General features: G+C 48.4%; 2 protein-coding genes across 6 annotated transcripts in view; both read right to left on the minus strand.

Annotated features, from left to right (window-relative positions):
* Positions 1-4,524: 4,524 nt before the first annotated feature.
* LOC144094027 (uncharacterized) lies at positions 4,525-15,423 on the minus strand. Of its 2 annotated transcripts, none has more exons than XM_077627875.1 (2): positions 9,678-10,329; positions 4,525-4,771 (listed from the first exon to the last, which is right to left on the minus strand). In XM_077627875.1, exon 1 carries the CDS (start codon positions 10,105-10,107, stop codon positions 9,694-9,696), a length of 414 nt encoding a protein of 137 aa, XP_077484001.1. In that variant the 5' UTR covers positions 10,108-10,329; the 3' UTR covers positions 4,525-4,771; positions 9,678-9,693. The 2 variants fall into 2 exon arrangements, with proteins under 2 accessions (XP_077484001.1, XP_077484000.1); XM_077627874.1 differs by lacking the exon at positions 4,525-4,771 and adding an exon at positions 6,252-6,403 and having other exon boundaries at positions 9,678-15,423.
* The window catches only part of gem (transcription factor CP2 like gemini), a 69,965-nt gene continuing 62,329 nt past the window's right edge, over positions 14,062-21,697 (minus strand). For all 4 annotated transcript variants that reach the window (XM_077627871.1, XM_077627869.1, XM_077627873.1 and 1 more), the window contains one exon: positions 14,062-20,488. In XM_077627871.1, the coding sequence (XP_077483997.1) occupies positions 20,427-20,488 (62 nt within the window). In that variant the 3' untranslated portion in view covers positions 14,062-20,426. The remainder of the gene's footprint in view (positions 20,489-21,697) is intronic.

Consider the following 21,697-nt stretch of genomic DNA (forward strand, 5'->3'; position numbering starts at 1 on the left):
TTGCGAAAGGCAGAGTCCACGCTGCCACCATGTCTATTCTTGAGAGACAGTCCAATATAGCACCTAGCCGCCAGATTCAAATTATCTGGGTGCCTGCGCACTCGTCCCGCCCTGGGGACGAAGCAGCCCACGATTTTGCCAGAGGATTCGTCAACCGGGCTGTGGCCTGCCAAAACCTGAGGTGGGCCAGGGAGCGCATGGTCACGTATCAGGCGACCAGCAGTGAAGCAGGGAAAGAAGAAAAGCGCAATGGAGACCCCACACGATATACGAAAGAGCACATTTGAATGAATTTTGACGAAAATAAAGTTTTTACCGCCACCACCATCGGGTCAGCAGCCGAGTGCCATAACCACTGAGCCACCGCGGCGGCTAGAGGAAGAAGTGTTACGAAACTACCAACTTATGTGCCATCGCTTTTGAGGCAACAACAATAACTACAGACTAATACATACCCACACCTCAGCCTTCTGTATAGGATACATCCCACATTATATTCAGATAAACGTCCATTTTATTAGGAATAATCGAATATATTTCAAGTGGTGTGGCCGTGCCAAAGAAACCAACAGCTAGCGATCATCAGAAAACCACACAATTGGGCAGTGGGAGGGAACGCTGACCAGCTCATGCCTGGAGGACCAGAAAGCACCGGTACAACGGGCGAAACAGGCGGCCATACCCAATGGGGTCCTGGACTAAGCACTCCACTCACTATTTTTTTGCTCATAAATTTATAAATAAAGCTCCATTCATTCATTCATTCATTCATTCATTCATTCATTCATTCATTCATTCATTCATTCATTCATTCATTCATTCATTCATTCATGCAGGGTCGACGGAACGCCATCGCCCGTTCTGCGCGACGCCTTACACAAAGGAATGATGGAGGCGGACACACGGCGACTAGTGCAGGCCTTCGTCCTCAGCCGTATAACCTATGCTATCCCTTACGTTCATCTCTCCCGAGCTGAGGAAGAGTCCACGGACAGAATAACTCGCGCAGCATATAAAACGGCCCTCCACCTGCCCAAAAAGTACTCCCAGGAAAAAAAATTGTCAGTGGCTTAGCTCGGCTATGCCAGGATATACGTAGCGAGAGGTACGTTTCCCTGCTTGAGATTTTTTTTGTGTTCACTGTATGTTTAGCAATGAGAGACACTGGCTCCATATCGGCGGCTATGCGCCGTCTCTTACGCTCGGTAGTCTGGCATCTCCGTTTGGCAAGCCGTTCCCATCTCTTTTCGGGCGTCTCCGCTGCTCTCTTCGCCTTCTTACGCTCACTCTCTCTTTGTTGAGTAGCCAAGCGCCAGGCGACAACCTCAGGATCGGAAGAGTTAATCTTCTTTTCTCTGTACCGCCGTTTAGCAGCGGCTGGACTCTCCTTCTCTGCATGCACGTCAAACGTTGTGATACAGACGCCCATTACATCTCCGGCTTTTATACGCAATGTTGCGCATACGACGCGCGGTTCGGGGGATAGATCGGCGTGCGGCGAGGCGGCGACGAAGCACGCCGCACCTGTGGAGCCTCTCTGGTTACCATGGTATCGGCGCATGGGCACAACAGCTCATCCGCGTGACGTCACACGCGGCTCCTACTGTGGAGCAGGCGCGCGGCCGCGGCGAAGGGCACGCCGCATCTGCTGCTTCTCTCTCGTTGGCATGGTGACGGTGCATGTGCAGAATCGTCTCCCCTGGCTCACAGCGAAATGTTCGACTGGTAGCCCAGCGTAGCTCTCGCTACAAAACTGCTCCAGCTAGACTTACATAACACGGTCGATGAATCGGCTGAGGCGTATCTTGCATCTCACTACGAACGCCTCTCTCACACGACCACAGGATTGGAATACCCCGAAAATTGAAGTTGGTTTTTTTGGGGGACCCAACGCGGTGGCTCAGTGGTTAGCGCGCTCGGCTACTGCTCCGGAGAACACGGGTTCGAACCCGACCGAAGCGGCCGCGTTTCGATGGAGGCGAAACGCGGCCGTGTGCTGTGCGATGTCATTGCACGTTTAAGGTCCCTGGGTGGTCGAAATTATTTCGGAGCCCTGCACTACGGCACTTTCCTTCTCTCAGCCCCTCCTTTATCCCTTCCCTTACGGCGCGGTTCAGGTTTCCGCCGATATGTGACAGATAATGCGCCATTTCCTTGCCCTAAAAAGCAATTTTCATTTTTTTTTCCAGGCCCCGCAGCGGGGGCTCAGTGGTTAGGGCGCTCGACTACTGATCCAGAGTTCCCGGGCTCGAACCCGACCGCAGCGGCTGCGTTTTTATCGAGGAAAAACGCTAAAGCGCCCGTGTGCTGTGCGATGTCAGTGCACGTTAAAGATCCCCAGGTGGTCGAAATTATTCCGGAGCCCTCCACTACGGCACCTCATTCTTCCTTTCTTCTTCCGCTCCCTCCTTTATTCCTTCCCTTACGGCGTGATTCAGGTGTCCAACGATATATGAGACAGATACTGCGCCATTTCCTTTCCCCAAAAACCAATTATTATTATTATCGTTTTTTTTCGGTGGGGGGGGGGGGGGAATGGCGCAGTATCACTCCGAAGCGAGAGGTCCTGCTTCGAATCTCGTACGCCGCCATGTTGAAGAGAGAGAGCAAACTTTTATTTAGCCAAAAGAAGAATTTGTAGGAGCTGGGTGGTCGGTGCCCCTAGTCCAGGGCTCCTCTCCACTGGCGGCAACTGACTTGCGTTCTAGTTATATTATCCATGCTTGATATCCAAGTTGTCGCATGCCAGTGTCCCACTGCTTGTGTCGGGTATGGCACTGTTTACATTGGTCTGCTCTGTCCTGGCATTCTCAAGAGGTATGACAGAGCGTATGGCTTGCTCCCAGCGGCCTGGTTATTCTGTGGAACTAATGTTGCTTAAAATGTGAAGTATAGGAAATGTTTTTGTATACTCGCCTTCAGTCTATATAGGCTTCCGAGGAGGATAATTGTTTGTGTGGTTATGAGAAATGTCTTCTTTCTAGCCAAAGACGTTCTAGCCTGCCACCGTACTACGTCCTAGGAAAGGGGTGGGGTATAGATGGGGATCCGCACGGTTTGTGAGAACTTTGGCATTATCATTCCCTCCCTTGACGTTTAGGCCTTCGTATCCAGGATACTCTGAGTGGGAGAATTTAGAGAGTGTGATAAAGGATTTCCAGCAAGGTAGTCCCTACAAGCATGTTGAAAGTCCGTCACAACGTGCGATGACTTCTCCGTTGGTCTTGATGGTGACGGCTAGGTTCCTTGGCATTCACCGAAACTCTGATAATTGGCGTTTTCTGGTTGCCTACCACGGTTCTGGTGAACTTTCTTGCCTCGGCATAGGCCCCGTTGTGCGCGTAGACCGCTAATTCCGGGTATTTAGGCATTTTCTGGCAGGGCTTGGATTCTTTCTTTCCTTCTACCCTTCTCCCGCTCGTGGTGCATGTGCTTGCGTGCGTGGATCTTATCTCTTGTGTGTGTCGGGATTTGGAACTCACTAGTCGGCTAGGATCATCGGCATGAGCGGACGCTTCACACGCGGCTTCGCTCTTCGCCAGCCGGGCCGGGAAGTATCGAGGAGACATGCTCCCGTATCTCGTCCCGTCCGGCCCGGAGTATCCCTTGCCCCAGGGTGTGCGAACAATTCGCTCGTAACCTTGCTGGTGAGCTCGAAGACCTCGATTCCGCAGCGTATTTTGTTGCTAGCTGGCGTTAAGTGTTGTAGCAATAAATGCCTGTTTGTGTCAGCCAGTGTGTCGTTCCTTTGTTCCAGGAGAGCAAGGCCCGCCGTTGTCGACATGCGCTCGGTAGCGTACGAGGTCACGGGGTGGGCTCTGGCGGTTTTGAACTGTGCGGTTAAGCGGGGAGAACGTATATGAGTACCCGTGTTCTGTGACATGTCAGTGCACGCTCAAGATCCCCAGGTGGTTGAAATAATTCTGGAGACCTCCACTACACCTCTTATTACAGTCCCTCCTTTATTCCCTTCCCTTACGGCGCGGTTGGGGTGTCCACCGCTATATGTGACAGCTCCTGCGTCATTTCCTTTCCTCAAAAAACGAATGTTAATTTTAATCGAGAAAACTGTTCTTTCCTGGACTTCGGACATTGTGTTAGAAGTATGCCTCAAATAATGAATGCTGACAATATACAGATTTCGAATGAAACTAATGACTGCAAATGGGGACTATACTGCGCTGCGTAGGAGAGAGACGTGCGGCTACGCAGTTACCGCTCCAGTTCCAGAAAAGTTGTTGCACCTCACAGCTAAACCGGTGAATTGTTCCACCTCAAATATCACACAGGCATGACATTTGGTCGGCAGAATTGCTTTATACCACATTTCTTTGGGGTACTTGCCTGAATCAATAAAACCCCAACACTTATGCGCAACTTCACGGAATTTTCTTACATTCTGTAGCAGCTGCACATTCAGCGAGAAGAAACGCAAAGTTTCAGAATATTTTACCCCGCGTTGCATTTCTTTAGATGTGCTTCCTATTCTGCATGGCGCACCGGCCACAGCACAGAAATCGAACTCGGGTTATCACGCTTTTAATATTAAATAAATCGACATAAACGTTCACACATTAAGGCACGTAACAGCGCCAGCAGCTATAGCGCTGAGTACTGCAGCAGGCCATCGGTAGTACAGCGCAGGCGGCCCGCCCATGTTCTGCTCTCTGCAACGGGCTCTGTCTGGGCACTGCGCGACCGGAGGTCTGGGTCCCAGTCGCTGCAGCCTTTCACCAGGGACAGAGCCGACCTTGGACGCATGGCGCTGTACCTGCGTCAGACGCGGTATTCACGATCAGCGCATATGCAACACTGGAAGCTAAATTCGCTTAACCTCGCTTTCAATGGCAAGACAGGGAGCAACGTTTTCATAAAGTTTGCGTAATTAGAAAATTTGACCCTCTAAGGTTAGAAACAAGTAAAAAAGTCCACACTTCTATTCTTTATCTTAGACGAAGTGAGCACGACGGCCGTGTGTCCCACATCGCTCCCCGGTGGCCCATTGAATATTATAGATCTGGATCACATGGCTAATCATCATCATCAGCCTGACTACGTCCACTCCAGGTCAAAGGCCTCTCCCATATCTCTCCAATTATCTGTCCTCTGCCAGCGGCAGCGACCCCAAACCTGGCAAGCTTCACATTACATGCCCTGCCCAAGCAGATTTCTTCCTCTTGATTTCGAATAGGGTGTAATTGCGCGTTTCATCCATAATCCATTCTGCCCACTTCCTCTCTCGTATCATTGAAAATTGGCTGTTGGGGAAAGGAAATGGCGCAGTATCTGTCTCGCATATCGGCGGACACATGAACCGCACCATAAGGGAAGGGATAAAGGAGGGAGTTAAAGAAGAAAGGAAGAAAGAGGTGCTGTAGTGGAGGGCTCCGGAATAATTTCGACCACCAGAGGATCTTAAACCTGCACTGAAAACTCCCTGCACACCGGCGCCTTAGCGTTTCGCCTCCATCGAAAAGCAGCCGCCGCTGTCCGGTTCAGAACCGGGAACTCCGGATCATTATCCGAGCGTCCTAACCAGTGAGCCACTGCGGCTCACTGGTAACGTTACATCTATTATGTTTCTTTCCATAGCCTTCCATAACCCTTTTCCTTACCTCCATGTTTCTTCCCCATATGTGGGTACCGGTAAGCTGCAGCTGTTATATACTTTTCTACTGATGTATATTGGTAAACCAACATTCATGATCTGAGAGAACCTGCCGTATGCGTTCCACCTCATCCTTAATATTTGTCATTTTACTCTCGTGATCCGGATCTCAGGTGACTGCCTGCCGTAGGTGTTCTTTTATTACTTGCGGCACCTCACTGCCAATTGTAAACTGCTGTTTCTTTGCGAAAGTGTTGAACATTACTTTGGTTTTCGCCGTATTAATTTCAGCGCCACCGTTCTGCTGTTTGTCCAACTCATTAATCATGTTTTGCTTGACCAAACGGTAGTGTAAACGGCCAACAGAGGATCAAAAAGGGCAACTGTTCATACTGATTGTTCTAAATGTGACCTCGTCATCTCAGAGTGGTGCCGCCAGCTATATTGCGATCGGACGACTATGTGTGCTCTTGCTACCAACAATAATAGTTTCAGGTACTGGTAGTATTGCAATTTAATCTTAATAACTCGAACTTCCCGGAAACCGCAAAAGTCTTAAAATTTGCCGAAGTTCTAGCAAAAAGCAGCTTAAAGGAAACAAGTGGCTGATGCAACAGGTTTCGCTGGCAATCGCACTGCTTACACGCCTCCAAGCGCATTTACGCGCATGTGTGATCCCTGAGCAGCGACCACAAGAGATGGATGGGCAGTGGCCTCCAAGGTGCGCCAGCTTCGTATCTGTGTTGCATGGGGGCCGTTCACGCGCGGCTCCTAAAAGTCACAGGTCCACTGCACCTATCGGTAAAGGAAAAGGGGGGGGGGGTAATTTAAGGGGACACTTAAGCACCGCCTTGAGGGTATGGCGCAGTAGCCTTAATGAGTTAATGCCAATATATGCTGAATAGATAATGGTATACTTTACATTCTAGATTCCTGTGAGTTACCATACATCCTGGCGCAGTGCTGCAGTGTTTAAGCGATACACCACTGCCCTGTGATGGCAGGTGCTGCCATCGGTGGGGCTTGCGCAACCCAGGTTGCTCTTTCCGAGCAACCTCTGGCAACCGATCATTAACTGCCATGTACCCCGGTGGTCCGTTTGCTCAAAATGTTATACTTTACATTCTAGATTCCCGTGAGTTACCATACATCCTGGCGCAGTGCTGCAGTGTTTAAGCGATACACCACTGCCATGTGATGCCTGGTGCTGCCATCGGTGGGGCTTGAGCAACCTCTGGCAACCGATCATTAACTGCCATGTACCCCGGTGGTCCGTTTGCTCAAAATGTTATACTTTACATTCTAGATTCCCGTGAGTTACCATACATCCTGGCGCAGTGCTGCAGTGTTTAAGCGATACACCACTGCCATGTGATGCCAGGTGCTGCCATCGGTGGGGCTTGCGCAACCCAGGTTGCTCTTTCCGAGCAACCTCTGGCAACCGATCATTAACTGCCATGTACCCCGGTGGTCCGTTTGCTCAAAATTCGGTGGGCAGGTTGTGATGACGCTACGAGGCCAGGTGACCTAGGTGGCCTACCTAGGTTGCTTATCAGGAGATTTTTCCCTCACAACTCCAACGACGACACTAATGACGCCGGATTTTCTACAGAACGGCATCTTTAACGCTATCGCGTAAAACAGATGCTTCCTTTCGTTACTCTCAGCTCCCAAAAATTTGTCGCGTAGTTGGCGACGACTGTGTGTCTTTTTCCTTGCGCCAAACGGCGAAGAAAAAGAAAAATTACAGGATTGCACTTGAGTCTGAATAAGAGCGCAAATGCGAAGGCCTTTTCCTTTCCTCATTTTACCTTCAGTTTTCATTCTTTGTTACTTTCTTATTGCTTTCTGCTTCGTTTTTTATTACGCGACAGCGTATACAGCAGTAGTAGAAGTAGTAGTTTTAGCAGTCAGACCACGCGTCGGAAATATTCCTTCCCTTACAGTGCGGTCTGGGCGTCCACCGAGATATGTGAGGCGGGCGTCACTTCGTTTCCTTAAAACTATTATTCATTTTCCTTCCCACACGGCGCGGTCCGGGTGTCCACCGAGATATACGTGACTGGTGTCATTTGCTTTCTTTAAACCAATTTTTATTTCATTTTCCTTCCCCTAAGGCGCGGTCCGGGTTTCTATCGACGTCGAACGGGAAACGCGCCGCGCCGAACGCGCGACGGCGTTTGTGGACCCCTTGGCAACACTGCAACACGCTGTCGCGTCCCCCTCATAAAGACAAAGCTTAAGTGTCCTCCATTTATTTTCTGTTCTTTTTCTTTTTACGTTTTGTTATTTATTTTTACGTTGTTTTTATTTTCAATTTCCGGTTTATATCATTACATACCCGTTGAATAACTAACTTTTGCATTTTTGTTTTGTTTACCCCATAACTTATGACTGACAGTTCGCGCGGACAACTTCCGTCTACAGCTTCTGTCTACAGCATCCGTTTACAGGTTCCGTCTACAGCTTCCGTCTACAGCTTCTGTCCACGGCACTCATGAGCCAAGAAAGGCTTTCGCCTTAAAATGCATGCCACAGTACAACAGCGCATGCGGACTGCTGGAACTTGGCGCCGAAGGCACTGCAACACAGTTCGAAAATAGAGGCGACGCCAAGTAGCTAAACGTGCGCGAAATATTAAAACAAAGGCAAGCTATATCGTTGGACACCTGAACCGCGCCGTAGTGGAGGGCTTTGGAATAATTTCGACCACCTGGGGATCTTTAACGTGCACTGACATCGCACAGCAAATGGGCGCCTTAGCGTTTTTCCTCCAGAGAAACGCAGCCGCCGCGGTCGGGTTCGAACCCGGGAACTCTGGATCAGTAGTCAAGCGCCCTAACCACTGAACCACCGCTTCCAACTTACAATTTTCTTTCTTCTTTCCCTCCCTCTTTTATCCCTTGATTTACGGGGCGGTTCGGGTGTTCACCGAGATGTGTGAGAGGGTTACCGCGCAATTTCCTTTCCTCAAAAGCCCAAAAAAACTAGTGAGTCGACGGCGTTCATAGAGTTCATTGGCGTTGAAAACTTTGCAGAGGTCGTTCATTTTCACGAAAGGAAAGGCACACGGCCGGCTCAGTGGGTCAGTTGAGACCTCAATCTCGCTTTCATGTAGTACGTGGCGTTGGTGTCCAACTCCAGAAGCCTGCTTTGATTGCGTTCCGCACACTGGATAGGCAACGCGCCCTTCCTGCCACCCTGGGAGGTGGCATGCAGTTAATGGTTGATGGCGAGAGATTGATCGCCAAATGAACGCTGCGTGCGGCCTAGCTATTGCTGCAGCGCCGCATGTCAGCCACAACGTTGTCAGTGCTAATGCATTCAGGCCACATCTCTCTCTCACCACCGCCACATGTATCAAACCACGAATGAGGCGTCAGCATATCCAGGGAGCCAGTTATGCGCCCTTCCTCTGCTCAAAGCCATCGCCGTCTAGAACATTGTCAACGCCCATGCCAATGAACACAGTGAACGCCGACATCTTTCGTTTTCTATATCCTGGATTAGCTGAGCTAATCCACATTATTTTTTTGTGTCAGGTTTGCTCATCGCGAGCACAAAATGTGTGTAAATATGCTTGTGCCACGAGGTAATTACGTAGTTTGCAAAAGAATACACGGCTGCCGCAGCTGACAATTCTTTCCTTCTTCATTGTATCGAATGTAAACGTTTGTGGCGCTACAGCGTCCAATTGATACCAGACTCAGCAGCAGAGTTTGGAGTGCCTGAACAGACGTTCGACTCCTCTCTCTCTCTCTCTACGGCGCAAGTGAAAGGTACGCAACGACGAACGTGACGGGGTACTGCGAAGCAGTTGACTCGACAAAATGCTCGCCCGGTAAAAATAATATTCTTTAGTTATATGTCAAATAGAGTCGAAAAAACGAGAGGTGGCATTCGTAATAGAAGCGGACGCGTCAGGAATCACTCGAAAAACTTGCTCCTTTTCAAACCCTAAACCCGAAAAATGGGTGCCATTATCAAGCGCCACAAATCTCGAGTATCGTGCACTTTTTTCTAGGGGAAGATATAGAAGCCAACTCAGCCCATGGCGTTCGTATCATACCTATTCTCGGAGTCAGCTACGGCGGCACCGGCGTCGCGCTGCCCGAATTGTGGCGCAGGCGGCCGACCGCAGCAGCTCCGACGGCGTCCAAGACTGCAGACCACAGAGCAAAGATGATGGCCTTGCGGAACTGCCCGTTCGGTGGCGATATTCCTGGGGCGACCAGGAACTCGTTGGCCGGCTCAAAGCGTCGAACGCGCCCGGCGTCCGGCAGGAGGTGCATCGGCGTCGCGCTGTCTGGGCGACGGTATAGCTGCTGCTGGGTGTGACCGAAGCAGCTCGGCCAATGACCATGGTTGGACAGGAGGGCAGGGCTTGTCGTCCTCTTGAGCTTCCCTTGTGGCAGCGTAACCTGGGTGAGACAGCGGCGCCGAATAGGATTCTCGCCGGAGCGGATGGTACCCGACAACTGGTTCATGCATGGCGTCATACGGGTAGCTGCTTCAGAACGAGGAAGCGCTCGCGGCGGCGATGATGATGATCTCAGCCTAAATGGTACCCACGGCGGGGATCGCAGCGGCGAGGATGAATTGGCACTTCTTCCTATTATTATTATTATTATTCTATGGGTGAACTGCACCGGAAGGAGGAGAAAAAAGAGGAATAAAGAGGAAAAGAGAGGCAGTTGTTTTTTGGCGCCCTCTAGGGTCGACACACCAATTCAGGGGACCATTTAAGACTTGACTGCACCACTTAATTCTGCGGTCGTGGTCGAATAACCGTCATGCTGTGGGCGTAGAGCTTTGTGATTGTTTGTTGTCCGCTGTCTCAATAAAACTGTGGGGAACGGGCGCGAGCCTGACTTTTTCCCACTCTCTTTATATACAACAAGATGTTCCCAACGCAATATAGGGGCACATGCCCATGGTGCGGGGCCACACCCACACTATTTCACATAACATGGGAATGCGAACGAAACAACGCATTCCGAGAACACAAACCCCCGAGTGCGGAGCACTGGGAGAGCCGGCTCGTCAGCTGCGAGCTCGCCGTCCAAAAGAGGATGGTAGAGCACGCAAGGGATGCAGCCAAACTCAGTGGAGCCCTGGACTGAGGGACCACCCTTTGCTGAAGAAGCCTTCCCTGCAGCGCAGCGTGAAGACAGCGACACGCGAAGCATGCAAGAAGACTTCTGATCGCCTAAATACTTATGATTCAATAAAGGTTTTCCTATCCTATCCTATCCCGCTCGGAACTCTGGAGTGGCAGATATTAAGACAGGTATCATGTGTCTTCCTGATAATAATAATAATAATTAGTTTTTTGGGGAAAGGAATTGGCGCAGTATCTGTCTCATATCGTTGGACACCTGAACCGCGCCGTAAGGGAAGGGATAAAGGAGCGAGTGAAGGAAGAAAGAGGTACTGTAGTGGAGGGCTCCGGAATAATTTCGACCACCTGGGGATCTAACGTGCACTGACATCGCACGGCACACGGGCGCCCTCCGGATCAGTAGCCGAGCGCCCTAACCACCGAGCCACCGCGGCGGGTCTTCCTGATACCTGTTTTAATATCTGCTGCGGGTCCTTGGACCCAAGATACTAAACTTGTTTTTCGAATATGGCGGAGTGCTTGGCTTGAACCACTCTGGCACGGGTCGGCCCGGTATTGCACTGCCTCCGGATCGGCCCGGGGCATATTAACGCGCGCCTTTTCTTTCTATCTTAGCTCTTCTATCCTTTAACTCCTACTTTCAGCGCGCGGCAGCGAGCGTGGTTATAGGCTTGAGCCAGTAGGCAGGCCCGTGCACTTTTTTTTCTTCCTATCAGCGACAGCTGGATTGGCGTTCTTTAGTGACCCTGTCCGGTGCCCGGACGCCGGGCCTCGCCTGGCCGACTTGGAAGGTGTAAGTACACCACACCATAGCAGGGATGTTAACCGTAAGGGTGTTCTAGTTTGCTACCCTGCACTGGGCAAGAGTGATGAGTGTGATAAAAAAAATGGCTGTGGCTTTGTTCTGCTATGCCAGGATATACTAGCGAGATGCGTTTCCCTGGCTGAGCAATGAGAGACATTGGGTATACACATATTTTATTAATTTTGCTTGATAGAGACGAAGATTGCCCGATGATTTGTAAAGTAGCATGCAGCGGTCTCAATTTTGTCGATACAGTATCTCGATTTGGCAGAGCCTCTTTAGTATACAAGCTCTATAGTAGTTTCCCATTGTGTAGTCTGGAAGTGAGGGTCCGAACCTTAATAAAAGCCATACTTTTCTTTCCTACACTGACTAAGAGAGTCCTGTTTCATGTTGAAATCACCCAAACTCACACACAACTGTGAAACCAGCTTAACCACATCAATCGTCTGCTTGACAGATGTTCCCGGTGCCACGTAGACCCCTTGTATGATAATGCCGCTTTCCAGAACCCGAACACAGCAGGCTTCACCATTATTCACCGCGATCGAAGGGAAGGAGATGTTTGAAAGCGGTGATATCTTGTTTCACGTACACACAGACTCCAGCGGTATTATTTGGTTGAAGCCAACTTCCAGGCGACAACCTCATGATCGGAATATTTAATCTTCTCTTGTCTATACCGCCGTTTAGCAGCGGCTGCACTCTCCTCGGCATGCATGTCAAACGTTGTGATGCAGACGCCCTCTACATCTCCGCCTTTTATACGCAATGCTGCACATGCGACGCGGAGTTCGGGTGATAGAGCGGCGTGCGGCGACGAAGAGCGTAACGCAGCAGTGGGGTCTCTCTGGTTAACATAGTATCGGCGCATGCGCACAACTGCTGATCCGCGTGACGCCACGCTCGGCTTCGACGGTGGAGCGAGCGCGCGGCCGCAGCGACGGCAAAGCGCACGCCACACTTTGTTCCTCTTCGGTTTCTATGGTAACGGCGCATGCGCACAACTTTCCTCTCCCATGTACCGCAAAATGCTCGACTGGTAGCCTAGCGTAGCTCCCGTTACAAAAATTGGAGGACACTTACGCTTCGCCTTTAAGAGTGGAACGCGACAGCGTGTTGCAGCACTGCCAGGAAGCCCACGGAACGTCATCGCCCGTTCGGCGCGACGCCTTGCCTGTTAGACAAATCGCTCTGCTATGTACGGTGAAACGGAAGCGCGGAGCGGCAAACCACTTAGAAGCGCTGCCATTAAAGGGACACTGAGGAGAAATTGAAGTTGGCTTGTATCCATAGAATACCAGCGCCTGATCACAAAAACGCCACTCTTCCTGAACACAAAGCTCTTGTAATGTTGAAAATAGCAAGAACCAAAATACAGGTATCGCCGCCACAGGCCAATCTCGCAAGTACAAGCGTGATGACTTCCTAGGACAAGAGGCGCCACCATGGAGGAATTTTCCTTACTTCATGGAAGTCACGAATCTCGGAGGCTTGCAAAGTAAGATAGCTCTCCGCACGGCTTCCCACCAGAAATCACGGAGTCTTCATTTACGTCACGTTTCACGTCACTCCGTTCTGTGTCGTCATAAGAGTTCTCGAGTTTGAATCGGAGCGGCGGGAAAAAATTTTTCAACTTCGAATCCAAATTTCTTGAAATAAATGCATATTTCGCTCCCGGACAAGCGTCAACAAAGCCATGAAATGCCGAACTATCAGATATTGCTAACAAAAAAATTTTGATAGGGTTCTCCTCAGTGTCCCTTTAAAACGCAGCCCCCGCGGTCGAGTTTGAACCCCGGAACTCCGGATCAGTAGCCGAGCGCCCTAACCACTGAGCCACCGCGGCGGGTAGTTGGGGCAGTGGCGTACATTGCGAGGAGGATGAATTTTTCGCTCACGGGGAGGAGGGATTTTTCGCTCACGGCCGACGACACCGGCTTTCCTGCGACACGAGCTCCTTAACACTGTTGCGTTTAAAAGTCGGATATTCTCATCATCTGCGGCGACAACGAAACGAAAAAGGCCGCCTTCTAAGCGATCTCACACTCGTTTCTTGGAAGTAGAGATTTGGCAAAGCAGGCGGGGAGTGTTTTGCAGAAGGTTTGAAGAAGCTGTACCTCGAAAGTCTTCAAACTTAGTGCCGCTTTGGCCTAAGCTTTTTGTGATCATTCATTGGATTGCAAAACATTTATTTCATCAGAAGGCAAAATGCAGATGATCAGTGCCAGGTGGAAATTAGTCCACGGCTGACAGCGACCTGAGCCCGGTTTGAACAGGCCATGTCCGAGCTGACCAACATGGCCTCCCATTGATCGAGAGTAGGAACTTGTATTAGATAATCCGGTGGCGGCTCCTGTTTACAGTTTCACAATATGTGATCGTAAGCAAAGCAGTTGCTAACCAGTCTTCAAACCTCCTGCAAAAGAACCCCCTCCTTTGCCTTGTAGCAGCAATTGGCAAAGGCATCCAAATAGGCAAATGAGCTGGTCAGCACACAACCAAGTGCACAAGGATTCCCAGAATGCACGTGCCTAAACTCTTTTATTATTCCGTCTTGGAAAAAATAGAGCTCTCTGTACAAATGCGATGACGAACAACATCTACCTATACTCTGCACTCCCAGCCGAGTGCGTGAAACAAGAACGCTGCAAGTCAACGTGAATGGAGATGTTTTTTTCTTTCCCAGTGTATATGAGACCCTTTTCGACGAATGTCATACAGTGTACACCACAAAGCCACAGACAGAAACAATGAAAGAAAAAAAAAGTTCCAAGATTTCAGCTGCATACTTCTGGGGTAAGTAAAGACAATGTGTAGCTGTGCGCTGGTACCGTGAACAATAAGAGTGCACAGGTACAACTAAGCAAGAGATACTTGTCTATGGGTGAACAAAACAATAAAATGTCCGGAACCACTGTCGGCATGAGGCCTTGGTGTTCGCTTGAAGGGTGAGGCTTACACCGTGAAAGAGTTCTCCAAACAAGGGCACTGGCACAAAATGGAAGAACACAAGTTAATAAAGAAAATAAAATTGAGCACCCCAAAATGTTCATAAAGCTCGCACCATTGACCTGTGAAAAAGTAGAAATAAAAGCCATGATAGCGATCAATGGAGCATGTTAAAAGGTGCTATCGCAAGTGGTGCGAACGTGAAATCGCTGCCTATTATCCCGCAGCAGCCGCTGATCACTTCTACAGCTGCTGATGAACCCAAAGAAACTATTGCACAGTACAATACACATATGGAAGCCTAAGTGATAAGAATTCTAGCTGCCTAAGCTCGCCTCAATGACGGACAGCTAAAGGAAAAATAAGATGGGGAGATTTCAGGGCACAGAACATGATGAATGACTAACCTACGTCACCATCAGCAACACTTAGAGGCAGATAGCTCATGATTCGAAGTTTTACGTGTGTGACATACTCCAAGCTATTTGCCTAAGATGGTTAATTCTCCAAAACTACAAAAATCTTTTTTTTTTCCTCTTCTCATGGCCCCTTCCTGCTCCTAAGTACGATCCTAAGTGCTGATTACTGTTACACATTTTTTTCCCCAGTCAAAGACTGCTATTTCTTCACCGGTCAGCATTTGACTACAAAACGTGGATGCTAGTCTCTAGGACTGCGCTTAACTAGGAGATAAGCACACATACCGAAACGGGAACGAAAGAACAGTCTATAGAGAACATCCTGAAACAGTGAGACAGGAAATCTTAAGTAGTAGCCCTTATGCTTAGCTCTATCCTTTCCTCATGTGCAATATGCTCTGGCCCTATACTACCTCAATACCCGAGTACTAAGGCAGAGCAGCTTCTAATTGTCACAGAGACCAAACACCTAACTGTGCCTCCAAACAAGTGCCTTGAGCAGTGCCCTCTATGCTACAACTCAAGGAACAGAATGAACCACCAAGTCTGGCTCTAATCTACCGCCATGAAAAGCCCACAGGCTATGGGGCCCCATTGTATATATCAGTATGTATGCTTCCTTTATATTAATTAACTTGATTCGATTTGATCTGGAATTTCAAACTTTCAAGCTGGCGGCTTCATAACTGGGAATCGCGATACAGATTTGGACGACTGAAAAATATGCTTGTTTAGCCTTTTTCCGTTATCTAAGTGTCTTTCACAATTGTCAGTAATGAAGTATGGCTACCCAGCTTGCCAAACCTAACCACTTTCACGGAACAACGTCAGTTTACTGCCGATTCAAAAAGAAAGAAAACGTAACGACTGGAAGTATCAAACGGTACAGTTGATGATTCTATGGGGCCCAGCACTTCTCTGCTTGTTATTAGTACCATGTGGGCTTACATGTATCTCTCGCTGCATGAACTAGATGAACATGTATTACTTCTGAACAGAAAAAGAATTATACCTGGTCATGGATGTGCACTAGATGCTTATGAATAGCCTACCTGACACCAGGGGAATACTCCAAGTGAACTATGCATGGGCGACAGAGAATGAAGGTGTCTTTGTACCATTTCAGAATGCACTCTGTGAAGAAAAAGTATGGCCTCGAAACACCAAATATGATGTCCTAAACGAAATGTGACAACTAAGGGAGGGAGGAAGCAAATGCACAAATGCGTATGCATAAAAAACTATGGACACAGCCTGAAAGCAACAACAATGGTTGCTGTGATGAAAACGAACGCAATAATACTTAAGCAGTGCCATGAAATGTGAACAGACACCATGAAAGCCATGTCGATTGCAACACCTTTCATGTGTTGTGCTAATTCCACATTCTTGAATGCTGGCCATCATCTACAAATTCACTCTGCCATGTCAATTCTCAAACTCTTTCGCATGGCTGAAGCAACTTCTTCCCACATGTCTATGGACCAAAAATGTCAACAGGCCTTGCAACCACCAAAATATATGATAAAAAGGTGAAAAATTATAAAAAGCATCCCACATGATATAGCAGAGATGACTGCTAATGTCCACCATAATATCATGTAGGGATAACACAAAAGCACCATGTAAAATAGTAGTCAGTCAAACCTCGCTATAATGAAACAGAGTGTGCATTGAAAGCTTCGAGACCAATCGAACCTGCTTAGTTGTATATCTGTGCATCTCAAAGCATTTTAGTCTTATTCCACAAGTGCAGCTATTTTCAAGGCCATGGTCTGTGAGAAAAAAGATTTTTCTTACCGCTGCACGCTGTTATACAAGCAAATGCCAATTTAATATGCTCGTGCAGACAGCATAAGTCAGCAAAATACTGTAGCTGCCTGCCTACAGGTCTCAACACTTTACACCTGGGCAGCAAGGAGAGGGTACCTGCACCTTAACTGCCCAAGATTGTGGCATTCATTCCCTGAAACTTAAATCACAATATGGCAAAGGAATGCCTGTAACAAAACGAGTTACATCGTAACAGTTTAATTAGAACGAGGCCTTACTACAGCCCTTCTGAAGTGGCGCAGACTGGGCAAGAAGCATTCAAAGAAAATGCTGGCCGCCTGGCGCATGTAAGCACATCTAGGAAAAGCCCCGTGTGTGTCCAGTGACAGACAATGGCCATTCAAATCCACTTGAATGTCTCAGCCTTTCGCAGTTCATGTCTTTGCAAAGCAGTCACAGAAACCTTGCACACTGCGGAAGCCACAGCCTAGGCACACTCCTGAAAACCGAATGATGCAGTATACATGATTGTGCATGTGTAAGAATGCGTAAAAAACTAATGTCAGGCAGCGTTCTCATGCTCATGAAAAAATTTCAGGTTTCACAGTGTCTATGCTCTGGAGACTAGCAGAGCTGCACAAAGCAGAAACCTGGCAGTCTGACAGATGACCACTTCATGCATGCAGTGCACACTGTTCCTGGACAGGATAGGAATGGGGTGACGAATTGATTCAGGGCATCAGAACAGAATCTTAATGGGACCAACTCTCCTGCCTTTGCTGCCGAAAGTGGGAAGTGTCCGGTGGTGGTCAAAAGAACGCCTTGAAAACAAATTCCTATCAGTGCAGTTTATCATGCACAACCAGAGACTTTTACTGCAGTGCCCAAGTGATTTACAAAAGTCATTTTCACTAGCCTAATTAAACTCTAGTGCCGAGAGAGTTCAGATGAATTCATTGCTGCAAATAAAACAAAGTTTCTCATACAAGAATAAAGAAAAGATCAAGAAAGACGGTGACAAAAGATGGGTTGATTACAGCTAGTGTGACGGAAGCTGGTCTTTTGTACAGCAGAGGAGAAAAGAGAGCGAGACATTGCAGTAAGCGAGACACTGACTGCACATGTGATTATGGACCATGTAGTGGTTTTGTCTGGGAAACAGAGGAAACAGTAAACAGCAAAAATCATTTTGTACATAACTGTTGCATTCATACACTTTCCTTTCCTGCACTTTTCATTGCTACAAACAGTCTTCGATGGAGCACCCCTCACGAAAAAAGCCATTGATTTCGCACTTCTTCAATGCTCCGTCTCAAACTACCAAACCAGGTCGGTGAGACAAACAGCCACAAGCTGCAAAGAATATTTACTTGGTGTGTTGGCAGCCCACTTCGTGTAATGTCAAGCTAGTAAACATTAACACATTCTTTGCTGGGGATGCCTTTGTACCCAGGCACCCAGAGCAGCCTGCAGGTGTGAATACAGTAAGGAAGCAACCGAGGAGGGAGGCGGTGGTGGGATGGAGTGTGTGGATTGCTCGGGCAGAGGTTAAGCCTTAAAGAGACACCAAGGACAAATTTAAGCTGGCATGTTTCGACACATAAACCATATTCTAATGGCAAAGAGACCAAGAATAGGCCAAGAAATAAAGCACAGGTACTGCACCACTAGCCATTTTCACAAGCAAGCTACGGTTATGCCATATTGAATTTTGTGTGCGGATCTCTAGGACTAGGCTACACCAATATTCACTTTGAAACAGTGGTCACCGAGCGGTAGGCAAACGAATAATGTTCCAATTTTAAATCCCCTTTTCTCAGCAATAAAATGCATCTTTGGCAGCCAGACAAACGAGCCATAGAATCAATTTTTACCAAGAACAAAACATAGATGGAGTTGTCTTCAGTCTCTTTAAGCCTTGACAAACAAGTGAAGTGGCACTGTCAGCTTCTGTAGCAGGCCAGCTCCAGAGCAGTAGTTCCAAATGGGGGCCGATGAGCCATTTCATAGTCCCTCAAGAGATTTCTTATGATTAGGATGCTCTGCATCTTCAATGATAAATGAAACCCCTGAAGGCTAGATGGCAGGACCATGTGGCGTAGCATGCATCCCTTCAACCCTCATGCCCAACTGTAACGACGCTTCTCCCACACTGCCACATTCGAGGAGTGTTTCTCTAAATATATCCACTGTTGCATCTTGAAACAAGCAGTGCAAACACACTGGACAGTGAGGGAGATGGCACACACAGTCATTTTCCCTAATGCCTTTTGTGCTTGTACTACTTGCTCCAAGATGAAAAAAACAAGCTAGCCCAAATGCCTACGTCACTGCTGTACTGAAGCACAAATGACTGCTCTATGGTCGGACACAACTTATGTCAGCAGCGAAGTTCCACCCACATTTGTGACCGCCTTGCACTAATATTCCATTGTTTTAAAGTTTTCTAGCTATATAAATAAAAAGCTAATAACAAGACAAAATTGTAAGTGCCAGAATTTTGACGTTTCTGACAATGTTTATTTTGTTGACTTCTGTGACTGGTTAGCAAAGTAATAGAGGACTCCATGGGTCACTGTTACCAGCGAATGTTTGCTTATATATTAGCACCAAAGGAAGGAAGCAGTTCCTTACAATAGAAGTGGGTGAATGCGCACTCTCTTTAGCTCCAACTTTCTAACCCTCGAAATTTTTCTGGAATGCAAGAGAACCCCAACGCATTCACACCTGAAAATCTTTGCTCTAAAGGCCAGCCTTGAGCTACACTTCCCAAAAAAAGGAGACAAATTGCACTGAAAGCCATAGGCCACTGTATGCAGATCTTCACAGCCCATGCTATAGAAAAGCAAAGCCAAAGGTGGCATTGTTGAAACAGCTTGTGGGTTCATGATCCATTCACCACTACACATAACCCAGCCAGCTATGGGTTTCATCAAGGGCAAGGCAGCAGAAACAACAGGTGTCAAAAACCACCACAGTCATGTCAGTGAGATCAACCTGTCCTAAATGTGTCCGACTTGCTAAGCACTATGCACAACGTTGGAAAATACCGTCTAATGTGCTACACACCTGCAACAATTACTGCTGTTTGGTTGAAAAACGCAACCAAATATTACCAATCGGTTTATGTGCACCAGTTTGGTAAATAAAGGCTGTATGAGACGACCGCAACTGACAACGGTCAGAGGGCACACAGCAGCTGTGCTTAGAGACTTGAGGTACTAAATGAACTGATCCCAGGGCATAAAAACAGTTCCAACTCTGTGAAATGGCAGCACAGAACGAAGAGAGGGTGGGGGAGGCCTCAGTCCGCTTGCCAACGTCTCGACAAAAAGACTTGTCTTCGCCTTAGCAACACTCCACACAGAGGAAAGTCCCCTCGTTGAAAAGTTGGCTAACAGATTGAGGCTTCCCTCCTGCCCCTTGTTCATTATGTGTTGGCAAGAATGCCATCTACAGTACACTATGAAATAGAGCTTGTAATGTCAGTGAATGATCTCAACAATTCTGTCGCATGTTGGTGCTGCAAAGCCCATTTTTCAAACGTAACCTGCATGCCAGGCACCCAAAGCACATGTTTGCTGCATGTTCTACAAAATGTACTGTCCTCGACAGATGCACTTGGTGACCCGGGCCACGGCGGAGGGCAATCCCACGCAGGACCAGAAAGATGGAGATGCCAGTGGACCATGGCTGTGATGGCAATGAAAGCAACAATGGAGAGATGGCTACACAGCTGATTCATCATCATGTCCGAGTGTTGGATCCGTATGACTTCAGGAGAAGGCTGTAGATTTCATCATCTGGGCCTAGTTGAGAGAGGGAGATGGACATAACAGTGTATTGGTAAATAAAAGTAGAAAGTGACTCGCTGCTAACAGCTGTTTCCACAAAAAAAGCTAGGCACTGTTATGCAAAGGGTAAGCGATGCCAACATAAATCTTCAAGCTGATGTACTTGCTCACGCATTTCTGTTTTTCCATTCAAATTCTTAGCACAACTGCAACAAGTCGACTTAAGGGGGGGACGCGGGGAACAGATAGCAAAAATAGCAAAAAAAAAATCGATTTTTGGAAACCATGTGTTTCGGTACCTGCAACACCTAATCTACATTCGATCAAAATGGTTTGGCTGAAAACGCATTATAAATGCCCGAAAAAAAATTAATTTGTCAGTGTGCAGGGCGAGAAAACAGCCATAAAACGAGCCAAATCATCGCAGTTCGCGGAGCCATACCTAGTCTTTCCCGCCACCGAGCGCCGCCATCTTGGTATCGTTCGAAAGCTCAAAGTTCCGCCGTTCTGTTTCTGAATTCTTTGGTCATCGCCATCTTGTAAGAGTCGCACAAACACAAACGAAGCGCGGGTCTGCCAGCGGTGGTCACACGGGGCCTCTGATGAAAGCGGGCCTCCGATTGGCTGCCGGTTTGAAAGGAGTCTCCTTATTGGTTATTGTGTGACAGCAGGAAAGCTGGCAACCGCCGCGCACCGCTGTTGTCTGTTTCGCAAACCACGCCGGCGTTCATTTGAACTTCTCACAGCTCCCACGTTAGTAATGGATGGTCGCTCGTTTGAGAAGAAATTGTCGACGAAGCATGCCTTTGGGAAACGGAAGCGCAAGCCTCGTACGCCGAGAAAAAGACGGCAGCCAGCGGGAGAAGCGGAGCACCCCACTGAACAAGCGGATAACGTGCTGCACTATCTTGCACCCATGGGTTCAGCAGCGAAGCAGACAATTGCCTTGTGCCATCAATGCTGATAACCCAGTCGACGAAAAATGCGCCAACCGAGACTCTCGTACCTCGGCGTACGGCCGCGCGAATCAGTAGCCGAGATCGCATCGTTAGGCGACGCGGGTCAAAGATCACCATCGCCGGCAGAAACGGTGTGCTCCGATTCTGTCGCATCGTGCGACATGGGCACGCAGTCTGCAAGTGAGCCCCAGCCATTGACGAGCTACAGCGTGATAGCTGAAGATTTACGGGACGAATCGTCGCCAGAACGTAGTACCGTTCAGGC

Source organism: Amblyomma americanum, chromosome 6 (genome assembly GCF_052857255.1).
Source record: "Amblyomma americanum isolate KBUSLIRL-KWMA chromosome 6, ASM5285725v1, whole genome shotgun sequence".
NCBI classification, from domain to species: Eukaryota; Metazoa; Arthropoda; class Arachnida; order Ixodida; family Ixodidae; genus Amblyomma; species Amblyomma americanum.